The sequence below is a fragment of the Plasmodium relictum genome (genome assembly GCF_900005765.1).
Source record: "Plasmodium relictum strain SGS1 genome assembly, chromosome: 4".
Lineage (NCBI taxonomy): Eukaryota > Apicomplexa > Aconoidasida > Haemosporida > Plasmodiidae > Plasmodium > Plasmodium relictum.
In genome coordinates, this window is record NC_041682.1 from 610,271 (window position 1) to 628,823 (window position 18,553).

Below are 18,553 nucleotides of genomic sequence, written 5' to 3' on the forward strand. Positions count from 1 at the left end.
TATTAAATTTTAATTTATAGGTCTTCATATATACTTGTAAAATTATATAAGGAGAAAAGAAAAAAAATTATATCAATGTATCTTTTCTTTAAAGAAATTTTCAGGAAAATAGTTAATTTTAAAACTTTTTCTTTTTAATTGCCTATACTAAAAAATGTTTTTTATTGAGAGGAAATCAAAAGAGGATAATGTGTCTTTTTTTTATTTTCTCTTTTTCGAAACTATAATAAATGAATACATGTATTCCTTCAAGAATATTACAAGAAACATTAAAAAAATTAATATATCTTTTATTTATATTATTATTATATTTATTATTTGAAATTTTCTTTTTATGAAATAAAAATATTAAGAATATATCTATTCTAATAATTTACATAAATCCCATCTTTATAATTAAATGTAAAACTTAAAGTTTTTCTGAGATTTTTATTTTGAAGAAATTATCATAAGAATTTAAATGTATATATTAGTTGAAAAGCATTTCCAACGAAGTAAATACAAAAAAAAAAAAAAAAAATAAATATGATTAAATTAAAAGTTACTTTTTAGAAATTTATTTATAATTTTGTAATTATTTTATTTCTTTTTTTTATAATTTGTATTAAACTAATTTTTTTTTAACAAAAACGGATATATGACTAGTTTATTCGTAAAGTATCTTAAATTTTTTCTCTCATATATATATAAAAAAAAAAATTTTAAGGTTTTTTTTTTTTTTAATTTGCTACTAAATCTAATTATTGTTTTGAATAATTTAATTTATATGATAAATTATTTGACATTATTTAATATTTTTTTTTTTTTTTTCATATGAAATTTAACCATTCAGAAAAAAAAAAAAATTTATATTTTGCTTTAAACTAAATATTAAAAGTGTAAAATATACTTTATTTTTTTTTTATTTTTAAAAAAAAACATATGTATACTATTTTAATTTTAATTTTAATTTCTCATTTTTCTTTAAATTATAATTTTCAATAAATTATATTTTACATTATTTATTATAATTTTAAGTATAAAATTATTATTCTACATTATATTAAAATTTTATATTATTACTTTTTTTTTTACATTATATATATATAAATAAATATGAATTAGTTAAATATTTTCTATTTCTTTTTTTTTTTTTTAAAGTAATATGAACTAGACATTTTACTTTTTTCTTTTTTTTTTATTTCAATGGCAAATCATATGCAAGGAGATATAAAAAATTTAGACCTTGGACCTGGTAATTTTTTTTTTTTCTTTCTTTTTAAAATATATTAAGAAAATTATCCAAAAATATAATTTATTTTATTTAATTTTTTTTTTAAAGAATTTAAAAATTGTAAGTGTTTGAATTTATGTGAGTTACAACTAATTTTAGGTGATCAACTTCGATTATCCTCTAAGAGAAATGAAGAAGCTCAAGCGTAAAATAAAAAGAAATATATTAAAAAAAAAAAAAAATAAATAAATAAAAATGAAATAAAAACACATACATTTATAAAAACATATTAATAAAAACAAAATATTATATATGAACTTATTATTAGATTAATCAAATCTTCTTTTGATTATGCAAATAAATTTGCAACAATAAAAAATAGAAGCTCTATTGTTGACATCAGAACTAATTTAGAAAGAATTGGAGATTTACATGAATATGAAATTGCGATGTTAGTTAATTTGTTGCCTAAAACAATATTAGAAGCTAGATATTTTATTCCATCATTAATTCGAATAAATGATGATACATTAAATTCAATATTAGAACATCTTATTAGTTATAGAATGTATGTATCTTAAAGTTAATAAAATGTAACTATTAAGTATAAAAAAAATGAATAATAATTATTTCACTTCAATAATATTTTTAAATAGTAGTGATAAATAATATGTTATAAACAAAAAAATATTATTTTTAAAAAATAAAAAGAAATAAAAATTTTAAACTTTTAAATAGACCATTTTTAAGTTTTAAAATAAGCCTTTTTTTTTTTTTTTTTTCTTTTCTTTTCTGGACGAAATTTTTTACTTCAAAAAAAAAAAAAAATAATATAAATAATTTTAAATATATTTATGTATTTTTAAAATAATAATAAATATTTATATATAGAAAAAAAAAAAAAAAAAAAGAAAGAAAAAAATAATAAATGACTTAGTATTACTATAAATTCAAATTATATAAATTTTTTTTTATTTCTCTTTTATAATTTTATTCTATTATACTTAGATTACATTATGGTAAATTAAATAGGATATTCTATATTTCTTTTTTAATATTTTATTTCATATTTATTTTTTTTACCTTAATTTCTTATATATATAGTTTTTTTTTTTTTTTTCTTTATCTACTGCTATTTGTTTGCGATAATGATGGAAATGGATCATTTTTGCTGAGTACTAAAATATTATTGTCATAAGAAATATAAGCATTTATGTATCGAAATAAAATAAGAGAAGTTATAATACATAAGGTTTCTAAATAATAATGATGTTGTGTAATTTTTGCCCATATGAATATATGATGAAATAAATTTATAGGTACTTTAAATATTTTATTTGCATTGTCTTTTATAAGATTATTCCACCATTCAACTATGATTTTAACTAGATTTCTTTTAACAATAAAATGAATTTGCTCAATACATTCATTTAAGCCATTATCAAAAAAGTATTTTGAAAAGTTTTTCATAACGTTATTATATAAAAAAATGTTTCCTCTTTTCATAGAATATACAATATCTATATATATATATAATTTATACTTTTCTAATAATTTTTTAGGTGGATATATTCCTTTATTTAAACGTATAGAAATTAAAGATTCTAAAATTTTTTTTCTAAATTCTATACGGCTTTTCTTAGAATTAGAAAATGCCCATATAAATTCTTTTTCTGCTTTTTCATATTCTAATTTTTGTAAATATAATTTTCCTAATTGATTTTTAAATAAAACAATAAAGGACTTAGGTATATAAGAGTAATTAATATCTGTTGAATTTATAATTTTTAAGAAACTTGATGTTATTTGCATATTATTTAATTTCATGCATAATTTAATAGATTGAAACATTAATATAACAAATCCTCCATGTTTTTCTACATCTCCTTTTACTATTCCTATTTTCCCTCTAATAGAATTTAAAACTTCAATAGTATATTTATTTTTCTCATTTAAATCTTCGTTATATTCATTAAAAATGTCATTTTTATTATTATTATTATTATAAAAATCGGCTAATGTGCTTATATTATTTAAAAAGGAACAAATGGATAGTAAATATGGAAGTAACCATAAATTATCACAATAAATTTCAATAAATGTCGATAAAAATTTACAACTATTACTTAATAATATTTCCCAGTTAATGCTATTTTTATTACATAGTATTTTTATTATATTAAAATGATCTACTATTAATTGCTCATAATTTTTTAAAAAATTTACTTTTTTTATTTTTTTTCTTAAATCATTTTCATTCATATTATCTATTACATTTATATGTACAGGTAATTTTGTTAACTTTAAAATAGCACTAAGTTGATATCCGTTTTTTTTTTTAACACATTCTTCAATATCTTCTAATAAGTTATTATAGTTATAAAAATTTCCTTTTACATTATTATTTCTACTCAAACTTCTTAATAGATTTACTTTTTTTGTTATTAAATTCTCTTCATTCAAATTCATTTTAATCAATGTATTATTATTAAAAAAAGAGAAAAAAATTATATCATCATTAAAATTTTATTATTAATTATAGTCAAATTTGATTTCATAGGTTACTATTTATTTTTAATTTTTAATATGTTAGAAAATTTTATTATTTTATGCTTTTAGTCATGTATAATTTTATTTATATTTTTTTTTTTTTCTTTTTTTTTTTTTGTATATTTTTTATTTCTTTTATATGAAAAATAATAAATTTATTAAAATTTTTTTTTTTTTCTTTTTTAAAAAAACAAAATCGAAAAATTTTATATTTATACATATTTTATATTATTTCAACTAAAAAAGAAAATATCTCTATAAATACTTTTTCATATAGAGAGAAAGTTATATTTAAAAATTATTATTTTTTAAATTATTAAAAACAATATTTTTATTATTCCCTTATTATTATAAGCCTTCTTAATAAAAAGTAACGAGTAATATATAAGTAGTAGTAATAAAGCCTATTTCTTTTTTTTTTTTACTTTATTAATTTACACTTCTTTATTTAACTACATTTTAATTTTAACTAAAAAAAAATTCTTTTTTAAGAATTTAAAATGGAGAATTATTCTTTTAAAAAATTACAAATACAATTTTAATTAAGGTTTTTGTATTTTTTTTTTTTTAATTCTTTTAATATTTAAAAAAAAAAAAAGTAATAAATTTATTTAGAACGTATAGCTTTATAAATAGAAAAGACATTTAAAAGTGTAATTTTTTAAATAAATTAATTAAAAAAGGTGAACTAAAAAATTATATTGTTAACAATTTTTACCAATAAAGGTTATTTATCTATACATTTTTTTTTTTTTCATTTCGTTTTTCCTAATTAATTTAATACTGTTATTTTTTGCTTTTTTTTTCAATATAGATTGTAAACTCTTCTGATTTGCAAGAATATAATTCTTTTATATCCTATCAAAGAAAAAGAAAATAAAAATTATAATAAGGTATAATTATTTTTCTTTTTTCTAAATTAAATATTAAATTAAGTTCATATCATCAAACCATTATATGATTTCCTTTATTTTTTATAAATATAAAATTTAGGTTATATTCTTTTCTTAAAAAACCTAATTTATTATTTATAAAATTTTTTATTTTTTTTATGACATCATTTAAACTCATATCTTCTTTTATTTTTATTGGTATATATATTTTTACCATTTCTACATATATATAAAAAAAAAAAAAAAATATAAAAAGAATGATTATAAATGAAAAAATATATATTTATAATATATATATATATATATATTATACCATTAAAAAGTAAAAAATTAATATATCCTTTTTCGATTTTTTTTTGTTTATGTGCACATATTTTTTTATTATTTAAATTTTTATTAATTGTATTTATATCATTTTCATTAAATAAACAAAAATTTAATAGGCTATCCTCAATTAATTCTTCAGTTATAAACGAGACAATCTATATATAACAAAGGTTTTTAAATTGAAAATTATTAACTATAATTATAGGCATATTAAATTAGTTTTTTTTTTTTTTTTTTTTTGTATACTTTTTCTGTTGCTAAAAAAGCCACTGTATTTTTTAATAAATTTTTTTTAACTTCATTGAACCATTCTAATTCTTTTTTTTTTTTTAATTCATTTTTCTTTTTGAAATATATATATAGCAAAATAAAATATATATTACAATGATGAATGTTTAGACAAAAATAATATGTATTCATATATGTTTTTTTTTTTTTTTATTTTACCTCCTTTATATATGGGACATTTTCTTTCATTAAGCAATTTATTATGTTACGAGATATTGAAAAAACATTTATTTTATTAAATATTTGTAAAAAACTAAAATATAAATAGAAAATAATATTTATTATAATAGAGGAAATATATTTATTGCATTAAATAGAATTATATACAAATATTTAAAATATTAGATATAGATACATTATAAAGTTTTAAAATGCTTTCAAAAAGTTTTACTTTGTAATTTTATTTTTCTCTTTCATTATATCTAAGTTATTATATTGAGAATCGGTTAAATGAGTAAATGTTTTCTTGTTAGTTTGATCATTTAAATTAATGAATTTGGTTTTTTCTTCAATTTGATTCAAATTATATTCATATGTAATTTGAATAAATGCTTCATTAATAATTTTTTTAGTAAAAAAAAGTGCAACACATCTTAACTCTTCTTCATCATAGTTTAAATTAGTTTGTGTAAAATTACTTTTCATATCCTTTTCTTTCTTTTTCTCAAATAAATTGCCATCAAGATTATATATTAAATTTTCCTCTTTATCTATTTCATTAACTTCAGCAAAATTATCTACATATTTTTTTTCTATTTGTTTAGCAATTAAATTTTTTTTAGCATCATTTGCAAATTTTACTTTGTAATTATTAAAATTACTGCTTACTTCTAATGAATTTAAAATATTTTCTTTATTAAAGTTTAATGAAGGTTTTTTTTTTTTTTTTTTCATTATATCATTTTTTTCTAATAAATTATTATGAGGTATTTTTAAATTTTTATTTATGAATGTATCATAAATAAGTGATTGAATATTTTTATCTTGATCATAATTATTATCATTTTTCTTATTTTTTTTTTTCTTCTCTAATGATAAAAGTCCAAAAACTTTGTCATTTTCTGATACATTTCTTATTTTTTTTTTTGAAAATTTTTGTTCATTTAAATTTTTATAGGCGTAACTAATACAAGATATATCTTCTTTTAACAAAGTTTTATCAATATTACTGAGATAATCCCTTCGGTTAGCTGAAAAGATTTCATCTTTATTATTTTTATATATTAGACTTGTTTTTTTTTTTGATGTTAACTTATTATCCATTGTATTAATGGTACTATTAATTTTTTCTTTTTTTTTCTTTTTTTTGTTTTCTTCTTCATCATTCTTCGTAGAATTAGTCAATTTTTCTTTATTTTTTAAAAACATCTTATTTATTGAGTTTTTATATTCTATTATAATTTATATAATTAGAAAATATAATATATGATAATTTTAATTTATCTTTCTTTTATATTTTTTTATATAATTTTTTTTTATCTTTAGAGTTATGATACTGTAAAAAGACACTGCCTATTTTAATCCTATGGTATTATATATATATATATATATATATATATATATAAAATGTTCTATTTATATTTAAATATATATAATTGTTGCTAATAAAACTTTTAATGTAATAACATATTTTTTTCATTTACATAAATCATTAGTAATTATATTGTCTTTTTAGTTTTCTCATTTTATGAATCAATTTTTAATACTTAATGTTTACATATTTCTTTTTCTTTTTTTTTTTTAAATGAAAATATTTTTATTGCACACGAAAAGAATAAAAATAATAGTATACAAAAAATGAGATATAACTTTATTTTTTTTTTTAATATATATATTATATATATAAGAAATACAAATTTTTATAAACACATTTATTTATATATACTAATACTCTATTTATATGCACATATATATATTTTTAAATAATTAATAAAGAAAAAATAAATAATGCTTTAAATAACTTTTCTGTTAAATATAATATTTACAATATTTAATTTATAAAAAAAGAAAAAAAGAGGAAAATAGATCTGTTGATACATATATATATATATATGTAGAGAAAAAGAGAAAGAAAAAACTTACAAAATTATAAATGACAAGAATGATAGAATCCTTATCTGAGAAGGAGGTATGTAAAAGTGTTGAATTAAATTACACAGGTATATCTTTTTCAAATGTAAAAATTATATAAATATTTAAAATTAAAAAAATAAAAAAATAAAAAAAGTAGGTGAAGCAAAAGTAAAATATAAAAACGGAGACAAATTTATTGGTACTTTTGAAAATGGAGAAAAGAAAAAAGGAAAGTATTATTATTCAAATAAAAGTGTGTATGAAGGATTTTTTTCGAATGAAAAAAAATCAGGTGTAGGAAAATTGATAAAGAGTGAACATGAATTTTATTACGGTAAATAAAAAAAAAAAAAAAAGAGAAAATATAATTAAAAGAAAAAAAAATAAGAAAACGGTCAATTAATAAATGAAATTTTGAAATTTTAAAAAAAAAGGAAATTTTGAAAATGGTAGAAAAAAAGGAATAGGTTTTCAAAAATATCGTAATGGTGATTTTTATTATGGAGAATGGAAGAATAATAAAAAATATGGAAAGGGAATTTATTATTTTTCTTCAACAAAAGAATATGTTATAAAAAAAAAAAAAAAATGAATAAAATAAAATAAATGATATTTTATATTAAATATATATATATATACATTTTTTTTTAGTATTTTGGAGAATGGTGTAAAGGGAATTTTATAAGTGGAGAATGGTTAATATCAAATGAATTAAAATATATTGGTAAATATTTTAGAAATAAGCCACAATTTAAAGGATACTTTTTATTTCCAAATGAATTAAAAATGAATGTTTTTTATAAACAAATGCTTACTATTTCTAATATAAATGAAAATAATGAAGAACAAATAGAATTGCAATGGAATCGTATAGACTAGCCTATTTTCTTTAATACCTTTTTTTTTTTAATATTTTTTATAATTTTTTATTTAAATTAATTGAAAAGAGCCTTAAAATTTTTTTTTTTTAGGTAAATAAAAAATCATAAATTATTTATATAAATTTATATGTGCAATAAATGTAAATAACATTTTTCTGAAAAAAGTATTATTTTTTTTAAATAGTATATATTTCTTTATTTAATTTAATTTTATTTTTTTTTCTCTCTCTATTTTTTTTTTTCTGAATTAATTTAAAGCAAGACAAAAGTGCTTTAGTATTACAAAATAAATTTTATTTCCTTTTTTTTCTATATTCTAATTGAAAAAAAAATAGTGATAAAAAATTACTAAAAAAATAAAGTAAATACTTAATGATGTATTCTAAATCTTTTAATTTATAAATCTTAATTTAAAATAAAAAAATAAAATAAATGATATTATTTATTTTAAAATATATTTTTTTGTAAAAATAAAGATGAATAATGATTTTCCATGTGATTATTTAACATACAATTTTTCATCAAAAATAAGTGAAGCAATAAATAAATATTCAATTAATACGTTGAATTATAATTCTAACAAAAAATTAGAAATAATAAAACAAAATGAAAGTAATAGTGATGAAACTATTCAAATATATGATTCATCAGACATGGAAATGGAATTAAAAACACATAGTTCAATAGTTATAGGCATGCATTTTTTTTTTTTTCTTTTTAATTCTATTATTCTCATCTTTCATTATTTTCAAAATTTTTAATTCATTATTATTTTTACTTTTATTTTATTTTAATTTTTTTGTTTTTAAAGATAATATTAATCCATCTATATATAAAAAAGACTATAATGATAAAAGCTCTAAATACTATTACACTGAAAAATTAAAAGAGAATGGTAATTTCAAAAGTATTTTTATATAAAAGTATACAACATATGTAACTTAGATTATAATAAAATTTTTTTTTTTTTTTTTTAAGATTCTAAATTTTCTACTATTTTAAACTTCATTATAGAACAATACAAAGTAAATGCAAATGATTTAAATAAAAATATTCTTCAAAATATAAAAATTACTGAAGAAATAAATAAAACAAAAGATATAAATGATTTGATGAGAAAAATTGAACATGAAGAAATAAAGGAATTAATATCACTAAACTTAAAGTTATTTTTAACTGAAATAAAAAAAATTTATGACATATTGAATTATTTTTCTTGTAAAGAATATAATGAAAATAAGAAATTGGTTGATATAATTAAAACAGGCAAGAATCATAGTAATGATGATAGAAAAAATAAAATTAATAGAAAACAATTTAAAAAAATTAATTTATTAACTAAAAAATATATTATTTTAAAAAAATATTACAAAAAATTGTGTAAAAAATATAAAGAGGAAAATAATATTTTAAAAAAAATATATTTTAATAATAAAAATATGATATATTTAAGTAAGAATCATTGTAAGAAAAAATACAACAGCAATTCAAGTGAAACTAATTGTATGCATGCAAATTTAAAAAAAAATAATAAGGAAAAGATTTTATCTAATTCAGTTTTATATAAAGGTATGTGTAACTAAATTATTGTATCCCCTAATTTTAATTTTAATTTCATTTTTTTTTTTTTTTCAGATTATTTAAATAATATTATATATAAAAAATATATTATAAATAAAAAAGAGGATAATAAAATAATTCAAGATATAATAAAAAAAAATAAAAGATTGCAAATACATCTAAAGAAATATAATTGTGGTTACTCATTCATGTTCAATAAAAAGTCATTAAGAAAATGGTGTAATAATATAAAAAAATTAAATTATTCAAATAATAAAAATTTATATATTTCTAAAAATAACTTAAATTACTATCACAATTTTCTTACACCTATTAATATTAAAAAAAAAAAAAATGAAGCAGATGAAAAATTTCGTGCATTCTTTGATTATGAAAAAAGTGAGGTTGAACATAATGAAGGGAATGGTACACATATTTCATTCAAAGATAAAGATTTATTTAAAAAAAATGAAATATCTATCAATGTAAGAGAAACTGGTGTAGATATAAATAACAATAGCAAACTTCTTGAGTTAAATAAAACATATTTAAACAATATTCATGCTGTGCAAAATGAAAAAGTAAAATATAGTGAAGAGGAAGTAGAGAGAGAGAATATACTAACAAAAAGGAAATTAGGAAATGATAACATGTTAAATAAAGATGAAAAAAAAACTATTGAAAATTATGGAAAAAATATTAACATAGATGATTCCATTCCTGAAAAGAAACAAGAGGAAAAAAAGAATTCTAATAAAAATAAAAAAAATAAAAGTGAAAATGCAGAAATATGTATGAATAATGATCAAATTATTGAAGATAAAGAAAAAAAAAATATTGAAAATCAATTGCATTATGATTCCATGAAAAAAAGAAATAAAGATAAAATTAATGATAAAAAAAAAAAGAAAAATGCATGTAAATTTGAACATGCATTAAAAAATAAAAATATTATTGAGAATGGCACTGAAATTCACTGTGAAAAAAAAATGAATAAAAATGGAAATAATTACAACAAAAACAACAATGGAAACAATATAAAAATTGAGTGTAATAAAAATGGAAATATTGATAAAAAAGGGAACAAAAATAGAATAAATGAAAAAGAAAGAACAGACTTACATAAAGAAAAAGAAAAAACGTTGTTATATGAAAAAGGGGAAAATAGTAGCTTAAATGAAAAAAAGGAAAAAAGTATTTTAAGTAAAGAAAACCAAAAGATACACTTATATAAAGAAAATGAAGAATTAGATTTATATGATCAAAAAAAAGGAATACATTTTCATGAGGATGAAAAAAAAGAAAAAATAGTTTCAAATATAGAAAAGGAAAAAATGGACTTCAATGAAAATAAAGGAAGGATAATTTTAAATGAAGAAAAACAAAGCGTATTTTTTGGAGAGTGCGAAAATGCAAAAAAAATTGAAAATGATGCACATGAAAATAAAAAGGGCTAATAAAAAAATATTACACTAAAATATTATAGAGTTATTAAGTTAATAATAGTTTTAATATTATAAATTTAAATAAATGAATATAAAGGAAGAAAAAAAAAAAAATCTATTAAACTTATATTATTTAAGGTTATTTTTTTTTTTTTTTTTTTACCTTATTTTTTTAAGTTCTATTTAATAATAGAATTATATGAAACTAAAAAAAAAAAAAATAAATAAATAAATATTTTGATAATTTTAATAAAATTTTTATGCTAGAAATAAAATGAATAATCGATTTTCTATATAATTCATATTTTAATTATTATACCTAATAATAATAAAAATTCTTTTGTTTTTCATTATTTTTTTATAAACTTTAACTTATTTTTTTAATATAAAAAAAATATTTTATTTATATTTTCTCTTATTTCAACAAAAAAGTATAAATTTCTTTCTTTTTTTTTTTTATTTTATTGTACATAGTAAAATAAAAAATAGTAATAAATTGTCTTACGATAAATTTTAAGTTATTAATAAAAAAAAAAAAAAAAATACAATTTAATTATAGACAATTATTATAACTAATGTTTTAATATATAAAAATACCTTAATTTTTTTTATTTTTTTTTTTTATTTTGAATTTTTTTATCTATTTATATTTTTTATTAACTTTTAACTTATTTGTTTAAGACAAAAAAAGAGAAAAAAAAAAGGTATAAACAAATAATTTAAAAATAAAAATATAACCTTAAAAGATGGGAATAAGAACAACATGAAAATTAAAAAACAATATGAATAGCTTCAATGTTAATAATACTAACGTTTTTTCAAAAGAAGTTGAAAGAATAAACGAAATTATTTATTTATGTGAGAAAAAAATTGAATTATATAACAGTAATAAAAAAGACCTATATAATAAATTATCCATTTTATTAGATTATGAGAATTTCTTAAACAAAAAATTTTTTAATTATAAATGCAAATTAAATGAATTTAAAAATGAAAATGTTTCCTTAAATAAGATAACTGTAGAAAATAATGATTTCGAAAGTAATTTAAAATTGAATAAAATAAGAAAGGACGATAAACGAATTACTAAAAAAAACAAATGGAGATTGCAATATTATTTGAAAAGTAAGAAGTTTAAAAATAAAATAAATAAAGATAAAGAATTAAAAAAGAAATTACTATTACTAAAAGTTATAAAATATAAAAATTCAATATTAAATAATAATAAAAGATTAAAATTATTTAGCTATGATAGATCACAGAAGTCGAAATTATGCTTAAGAAAAAAAAAATTTAAGATAAGAAAAGAAGAAAATCCTAAAAATTCTTCAAATTTAGGAAAACCTAATGTTGGAAATGATATGAATTTATGTATGAATAAAATGGAGTGTATTAAAAATGAAATAAATAGTGAATCAGAGAATAGTAAAATACATAAGAGTAGTTTATCAAAAATCTTTAAAATAGAGGAAAGAAAAATGAAAAATAAGGGAAAGTATGATAAACATAATTGTATACAAAATAAAGAATTAAATATCACAATAATAAATAAAAATACAAAAGAAAAAAAGATAAATGATAATTTAGAAAATAAGGAAGATAATAAAAATGAAAAAGATAATACAATATTTATAAAAAAAAAGAGAGAAAAAGATTATAAAGATAAAAAAAAAAAAGAAAAAAAAAAAAAAAAACTGAAAAACATAAGTCTAATAGAAAAAGAATGTAAAAAGGATAATAAAGAAATAACTAAAAATAAAAATGTATTAAAAAATATAGATCATAATGAAAAATATGTAAAATATGGAAAAAACATGAATTACAATGAAGAGAAGTTTAAATTATTTTTCGATAAAGTAAATGAAGAAACAGAAAAATTCTATGAAAACGATGTAATGATAAGTGATGATTATGAGGAAAAAAGAAATAAAAGTTTAAAAAAAAAAACAATGATAACCAATAATAATGAATTAATAAAAAAAATAAAGATAAGAGAAGAAAATGAATTAACAAAAGAAATAGAAATAAATGAAAAAAATGAATTAATAAAAGAAATAGAGATAAATAAAGAAAATGAATTAATTGAAGAAATAAAGGTAAATGAAGACACTGAGTTAGTAAAAGAAGCAAAATTAAATGAAAACAATGAACTAATTGAAGGGGTAAAAGTAAATGAAAATAGTGAATTAATTGAAGAAGTAAAAGCAAATGAAAAAAATGAATTGATAAAAGAAATAAAGATAAATAAAGAAAGTGACCTTATTGAAGAAATAAAGGTAAATGAAGAAACCGAGTTAGTAAAAAGAGTAAAAGTAAATGAAAATAATGAACTAATTGAAGAAGTAAAAGTAAGTGAAAATAATGAATTAATAAAAGAAATAGAGATAAATAAAGAAAATGAATTAATTGAAGAAATAAAGGTAAGTGAAGAGACCGAGTTAGTAAAAGAAGCAAAAATAAATGAAAATAATGAACTAATTGAAGAAATAAAGATAAATGAAGAAACAGAGTTAGTAAAAGAAGTAAAAGTAAATGAAGAATGTGAACTAATTGATGAAATAAAGATAGATAAAGGAACAGAGCTAGTAAAAGAAGTAAAAGTAAATGAAGAAGGTGAATTAATTGAAGAAATAAAGATAAGAGAAGAAAATGAATTAACAAAAGAATTAGAAATAAATGAGAAAAATGAATTAATTGAAAAATTAAAGGTAAATGGGAAAAATGAGTTAATAAAAGAAATAGAGATAAATAAAGAAAATGAATTAATTGAAGAGATAAAGATAAATGAAGAAACTGAATTAATAAAAGGAGTAAGAGCAAATGAAAATAATGAATTTGCAAAAATAATGATAAAAAATAATAAATGTAATGCTAAAAAGAAAAATAAGACAATGAAAGAAAGTACTAATAAAAATTACAAGAGTGATAATAAAAAAAACAAAACTCAGAACGAAAGAAATGTTGAAAATGAAAAATTAATTATTGACAATGAAAGATTTTTAACAGAGATTCCTCCTGAACTTAAATCAATAAAGAATGAAAAAAAAAAAAAAAAATATAAAGAAAAGAAGAAAAAAGTAGAAAAAAAAAAAGAAAAGAAAAAAGAAGAAGAAAAAAAACCAGAGGAAAAGAAGAATGAAGAAAAAGAAAAAATTAAGAAAAAGGACAAGCACATAAAAGAAGAAACCAAATTGCAAATTAAAACATTTGAAAATGAAATTGTTCATGATATTCTTAGTGAATATTCTAATACATTACAATATACGAGTTTTTTAGATTATATAAAAAATAAAAAGGATTCAAAATAAGATAAAGATAATTTTATTTTATTGTTACCATTAAAAAAAATTTGTATGTTCATTTATATTTATTATCGAATTTAAAAAAAAAAGAAAAAAATATTAAAATTTCTGTGTATATATATTTTCATTTAATATAATTGAAATATTTTTAATTTAATGTATATATTTTTAAATATTTTAATATTTATTTCTATTTATTCCTTATGTACATTATTAATATTTTAACATTTTTTATAATACAGTTTAAGTTAATTATTGATGTTTGAATAATTTATAGCATATTTGATTTTATATTTATTTACTAGTATTTAAATTTTAATTTGTATTTATAAATTAATAATTATATATATATATATGCAATATATGTTTTATTTAATTTAATTTATATGCTGAATGTATAGCAACAATCCCCATTGTCATAGTAGTATAAGAAATATTTTTAAAATTGTTTTCATAAATTAATTGAGATAATTCATCAGGAGTTAAAAAGGTTTGAATACTTTCTGCTAAATATTTATAAGAATCTTTATCATTAGCAACTAACTTACCTAGTAATGGAATACAATTATTTAAATAAAATTTATAAAAAATATTTGTAATATCGCAATTTACTTTACTGAATTCTAAACACAAAAATCGTCCACCTGGTTTTAAAACACGATGAATTTCCTTTAAAGCAATTGGAATATTAGTAAAATTTCTAATACCAAATGATAAAGTAATAATATCTATTGAATTATCTTCAATAGATTTTAAGTTTTCTGCATTTTCAATTAACCAAGTTATATTATTATAATAATTTAAGTCTTTTGCTTTTTTTATTCCTACATTAATCATATCACTATTTGCATCGCATACAATTATATCTGGCATATACTTTTGATAAAAATTATCAGAAAATTTTTCATTATTTTGTTTTAAATAATGCTTGGATTTTTCTAATATTCGAAAAGCTATATCTCCTGTTCCACCAGCTAAATCTAATATTTTACATTTATAAAAGTTATGTAATCTTTTTTTTTTACTTAATGATTCAGTATCATTTTTGTTCTCATGTATTTCTTTTTCTTCATTTTTAATATTATTATAATCTACATTGTCATTTACTGAGTTTTCTTCTGTTAGTATTTCTTCATTTAAAAAAGTTTTATTATTCTTACATATTTCATGTATATTATAACTATAATATTTTAAAAAAATATCTAATTCTTTTACTAACTCATTTTTCCAAGATCGATGTAAAAGTAAGCTCATCAAATCATTCATAATATCATATTTATTTGATACGTTGCTAAATAAATTGTGAATAAGTTTTGATTTTATTTCTTCACTTACTTTTTGAAAACCGAAGTTATACAGTTCTGCAAAAATAAAAAAAGGAAAATAATTAATAAAAATTTTATTTCTCATTACAAAAAAAAAAAAAAAAAAAAAGAGTTATTTCTAATGAGAGAATTATAAGACGTTACATAAATATATAATTATAGAATTTATAAATGCAAAATATATTTATACAACATAAAATTTAAAAAAAAGAACATTGTTTTTACTTTCATTGTTAAATTGGCTATTATTTGTACTGAATAAATGGACTTTTCTTCTTAAAAATCCTCCAAATTTTTTCTTACTAAAACGATTATAATCATAATTCAAAAATTTAATAAATTTCATTTTACTACTTTTTCATTAAAAATAAAAAAAAATAAATGTATTTTAAAAGTATTTTTTTATTTTATAATATTTATTAAAAATAAAGAATAAAAAAAAAAAGATATATATATATTAATTTTGTTAATTCTATTTTGTTAATTTTTTTTTTTAATATATTTTTACAATTCATTAAAATAATAATAAATTTAAAAAAGGTATGCCACAAAGAAATTTTTATTAAACCAAATAAAATATTAAAAATATAAAATCTTATTTTTATTTTTAATAAATTATATAAACTAAAATTATACTTTATTGTGTTTTTCATTAGTGACAAAAAAAAAAAAAAAATGAAACTTATAAGAGGAATTTAATTACAGAATAAATGAGAAGGATAAAAAAAAAAAAAAGTGTATCTATTATATCTATACATATAATTGGTGGAGCGATTGATAAAGATGTTTAGATACTTTAATATAAATAAAATATTTAAAAGAGAAATAAATAATATTTCATATGGTTATCTAAGCTTGCCAATAAATAGTAAAATAGCTCATTATTTTGAGAATTTAAAAAAAAATATAATTTATATAAATGATTCAAAAAATTGCAGAGAACATATAAATGAAATAAGAAAGAATTTAAATGAAAAAATTAATTTCATTGGTTTGGATGTAGAGGGCTATAAAATAGGCAAAAATGGTATAGTAAGTATTATACAAATATGTACAGAGGATATTTATATTTTTGATTTATATAGATGTGATAATACTTACTTATTTATTATGTATTTAAAAGAATTGCTAGAAAATGAAAAAATAATTAAGATTACTCATGATTGCAGAGAAGACTGTTCTATACTATATAATCAATATAACATTAATTTAAATAATATTTTTGATACGCAAGTAGCATATAATTTATTTTTAAAAAAAAAGAAAAAAGAGTTATATCAAATAAGCTATGATGATTTATTATTCAAATGTTTACTTTTAAATAATAATCAGAAAATATATTTTCATAAAATTATTTCATTAGACAAAAAAATTTATTTAAAAAGACCAATTTCAAAAGAGTTAATTCAGTATGCCATTCAAGATGTACTATATTTAAAATCACTAATGTTAATTCTAATTGATAAATTAAGTAATATTGATGAAAAAAATAATACTTTCTCAGATTTAAATACAGAAAAAAAAAATGTGAATAATCTAGATACGCATAAAATAGATTTAATTAAATATGTAATAAAAAACAGTCAAAAATATATTAATTATCAATTTTTGAATTCTCACATAAAAAATGAAAAAAAACTACAAAAGGGTATGTTAATTGATGGCATGATTGTTTCTTGTAATAACTTAAAAATTTATGTTAAATTAAATTTAAGTAAAAATGGAGTAATAACAAATTACTTAAATCACAAATATGAAATAGGTGATATTGTCAAATGTATAATTTTAGGGTTTTCTGGTAATAATTATATCAATTTAGGATTTTCTAATCCTTCAATTGATAAAATAAATGAATAAAAAACTATTAAAATAAATAAAATGATTGACAGTATTAATAAAAAAGAAACTGTTGAATCATTAACAGTATAATATTGTTCTTTAGTATCTTATTGCAAAAAATATTATATTATTCGTGTAGATACTTTTTTAACTTTTCTAACATTTTTTTTATGGTATTTTTTTTTTTTTTGTATATTCCCTTTTATATTCATTTTTTTCTTTTTCATATATATGTATTTCAATGATTTTAATTATACTTTAATAAATTTTTTCCTATTTAATTAAATTTAATATTATATTTATATCTAATTATTATTTTATGTTATTTTTTAAAATTCTTTTAAAAAAATAGCAGATAAAAAAATATCGTTATCTTGCCAGAGTTAGATAAATGAATATACGTTTAAAGAAAAAAAGGCAGAGGAAAGTAAAATTTTCACTTTTTAAGTACTTTCATAATTATTTTAATGTTATTAAAGGAAATAATATATGAAAAAAAAAAAATTTTAAATATCAATATTTGAAATATATGATAAAAAAAAAAAAAAGGGAACAACAAAGAGCATTGACATATTCTTTATATATTTTTTCTAAGATTCAAATTTTTTAATAAAACAGAAAAGGATTAATTTTTTTTTTTTTTTTTTTTTTTTTGCAAATTCTTAAAATAGTTTTGCAATATATTTAAATAAATGAAAGTAAACTTATTTTTTTATTTTTTAAATATTTTTTTTTGTGTGCATAAATAGAAGGAGAATTCGGAAAAAAAAAAAATACTTTTTTAAAGTATCCTACTCTATTTTGAAATGAATTAAATCAAAAGAATATATTACAATATATTTTTATTTCAATAATGA

General features: G+C 16.7%; 8 protein-coding genes across 8 annotated transcripts; 5 read left to right on the top strand and 3 right to left on the bottom strand.

The window, feature by feature from the left end:
* Window positions 1–1,185: 1,185 nt before the first annotated feature.
* Window positions 1,186–1,794, top strand: PRELSG_0416400 (DNA-directed RNA polymerase II 16 kDa subunit, putative; the record flags this gene model as incomplete). Its single annotated transcript, XM_028680313.1, has 3 exons — window positions 1,186–1,234; window positions 1,322–1,418; window positions 1,542–1,794. 3 exons carry the CDS (start codon window positions 1,186–1,188, stop codon window positions 1,792–1,794), a joined length of 399 nt encoding a protein of 132 aa, XP_028531823.1.
* Window positions 1,795–2,335: 541 nt separating this feature from the next.
* Window positions 2,336–3,682, bottom strand: PRELSG_0416500 (conserved Plasmodium protein, unknown function; the record flags this gene model as incomplete). Its single annotated transcript, XM_028680315.1, has 1 exon — window positions 2,336–3,682. One exon carries the CDS (start codon window positions 3,680–3,682, stop codon window positions 2,336–2,338), a length of 1,347 nt encoding a protein of 448 aa, XP_028531824.1.
* An 867-nt stretch (window positions 3,683–4,549) lies between these two features.
* PRELSG_0416600 (conserved Plasmodium protein, unknown function) lies at window positions 4,550–6,639 on the bottom strand (the record flags this gene model as incomplete). Its single annotated transcript, XM_028680316.1, has 6 exons — window positions 4,550–4,621; window positions 4,715–4,875; window positions 4,970–5,138; window positions 5,230–5,325; window positions 5,431–5,524; window positions 5,663–6,639. 6 exons carry the CDS (start codon window positions 6,637–6,639, stop codon window positions 4,550–4,552), a joined length of 1,569 nt encoding a protein of 522 aa, XP_028531825.1.
* Window positions 6,640–7,372: 733 nt separating this feature from the next.
* PRELSG_0416700 (conserved Plasmodium protein, unknown function) lies at window positions 7,373–8,223 on the top strand (the record flags this gene model as incomplete). Its single annotated transcript, XM_028680317.1, has 4 exons — window positions 7,373–7,430; window positions 7,502–7,678; window positions 7,779–7,912; window positions 7,996–8,223. The coding sequence occupies 4 exons, from the start codon at window positions 7,373–7,375 to the stop codon at window positions 8,221–8,223; spliced, it is 597 nt and encodes a 198-aa protein (XP_028531826.1).
* Window positions 8,224–8,701: 478 nt separating this feature from the next.
* PRELSG_0416800 (conserved Plasmodium protein, unknown function) lies at window positions 8,702–11,242 on the top strand (the record flags this gene model as incomplete). The annotated part of the gene is made up of 4 exons (XM_028680318.1): window positions 8,702–8,903; window positions 9,037–9,120; window positions 9,204–9,794; window positions 9,861–11,242. 4 exons carry the CDS (start codon window positions 8,702–8,704, stop codon window positions 11,240–11,242), a joined length of 2,259 nt encoding a protein of 752 aa, XP_028531827.1.
* A 770-nt stretch (window positions 11,243–12,012) lies between these two features.
* Window positions 12,013–14,538, top strand: PRELSG_0416900 (conserved Plasmodium protein, unknown function; the record flags this gene model as incomplete). The annotated part of the gene is made up of 1 exon (XM_028680319.1): window positions 12,013–14,538. The coding sequence occupies one exon, from the start codon at window positions 12,013–12,015 to the stop codon at window positions 14,536–14,538; it is 2,526 nt and encodes an 841-aa protein (XP_028531828.1).
* Window positions 14,539–14,904: 366 nt separating this feature from the next.
* On the bottom strand, window positions 14,905–16,203 carry PRELSG_0417000 (ubiE/COQ5 methyltransferase, putative; the record flags this gene model as incomplete). Its single annotated transcript, XM_028680320.1, has 2 exons — window positions 14,905–15,893; window positions 16,083–16,203. The coding sequence occupies 2 exons, from the start codon at window positions 16,201–16,203 to the stop codon at window positions 14,905–14,907; spliced, it is 1,110 nt and encodes a 369-aa protein (XP_028531829.1).
* A 437-nt stretch (window positions 16,204–16,640) lies between these two features.
* PRELSG_0417100 (3'-5' exonuclease, putative) lies at window positions 16,641–17,714 on the top strand (the record flags this gene model as incomplete). Its single annotated transcript, XM_028680321.1, has 1 exon — window positions 16,641–17,714. The coding sequence occupies one exon, from the start codon at window positions 16,641–16,643 to the stop codon at window positions 17,712–17,714; it is 1,074 nt and encodes a 357-aa protein (XP_028531830.1).
* Window positions 17,715–18,553: the final 839 nt, after the last annotated feature.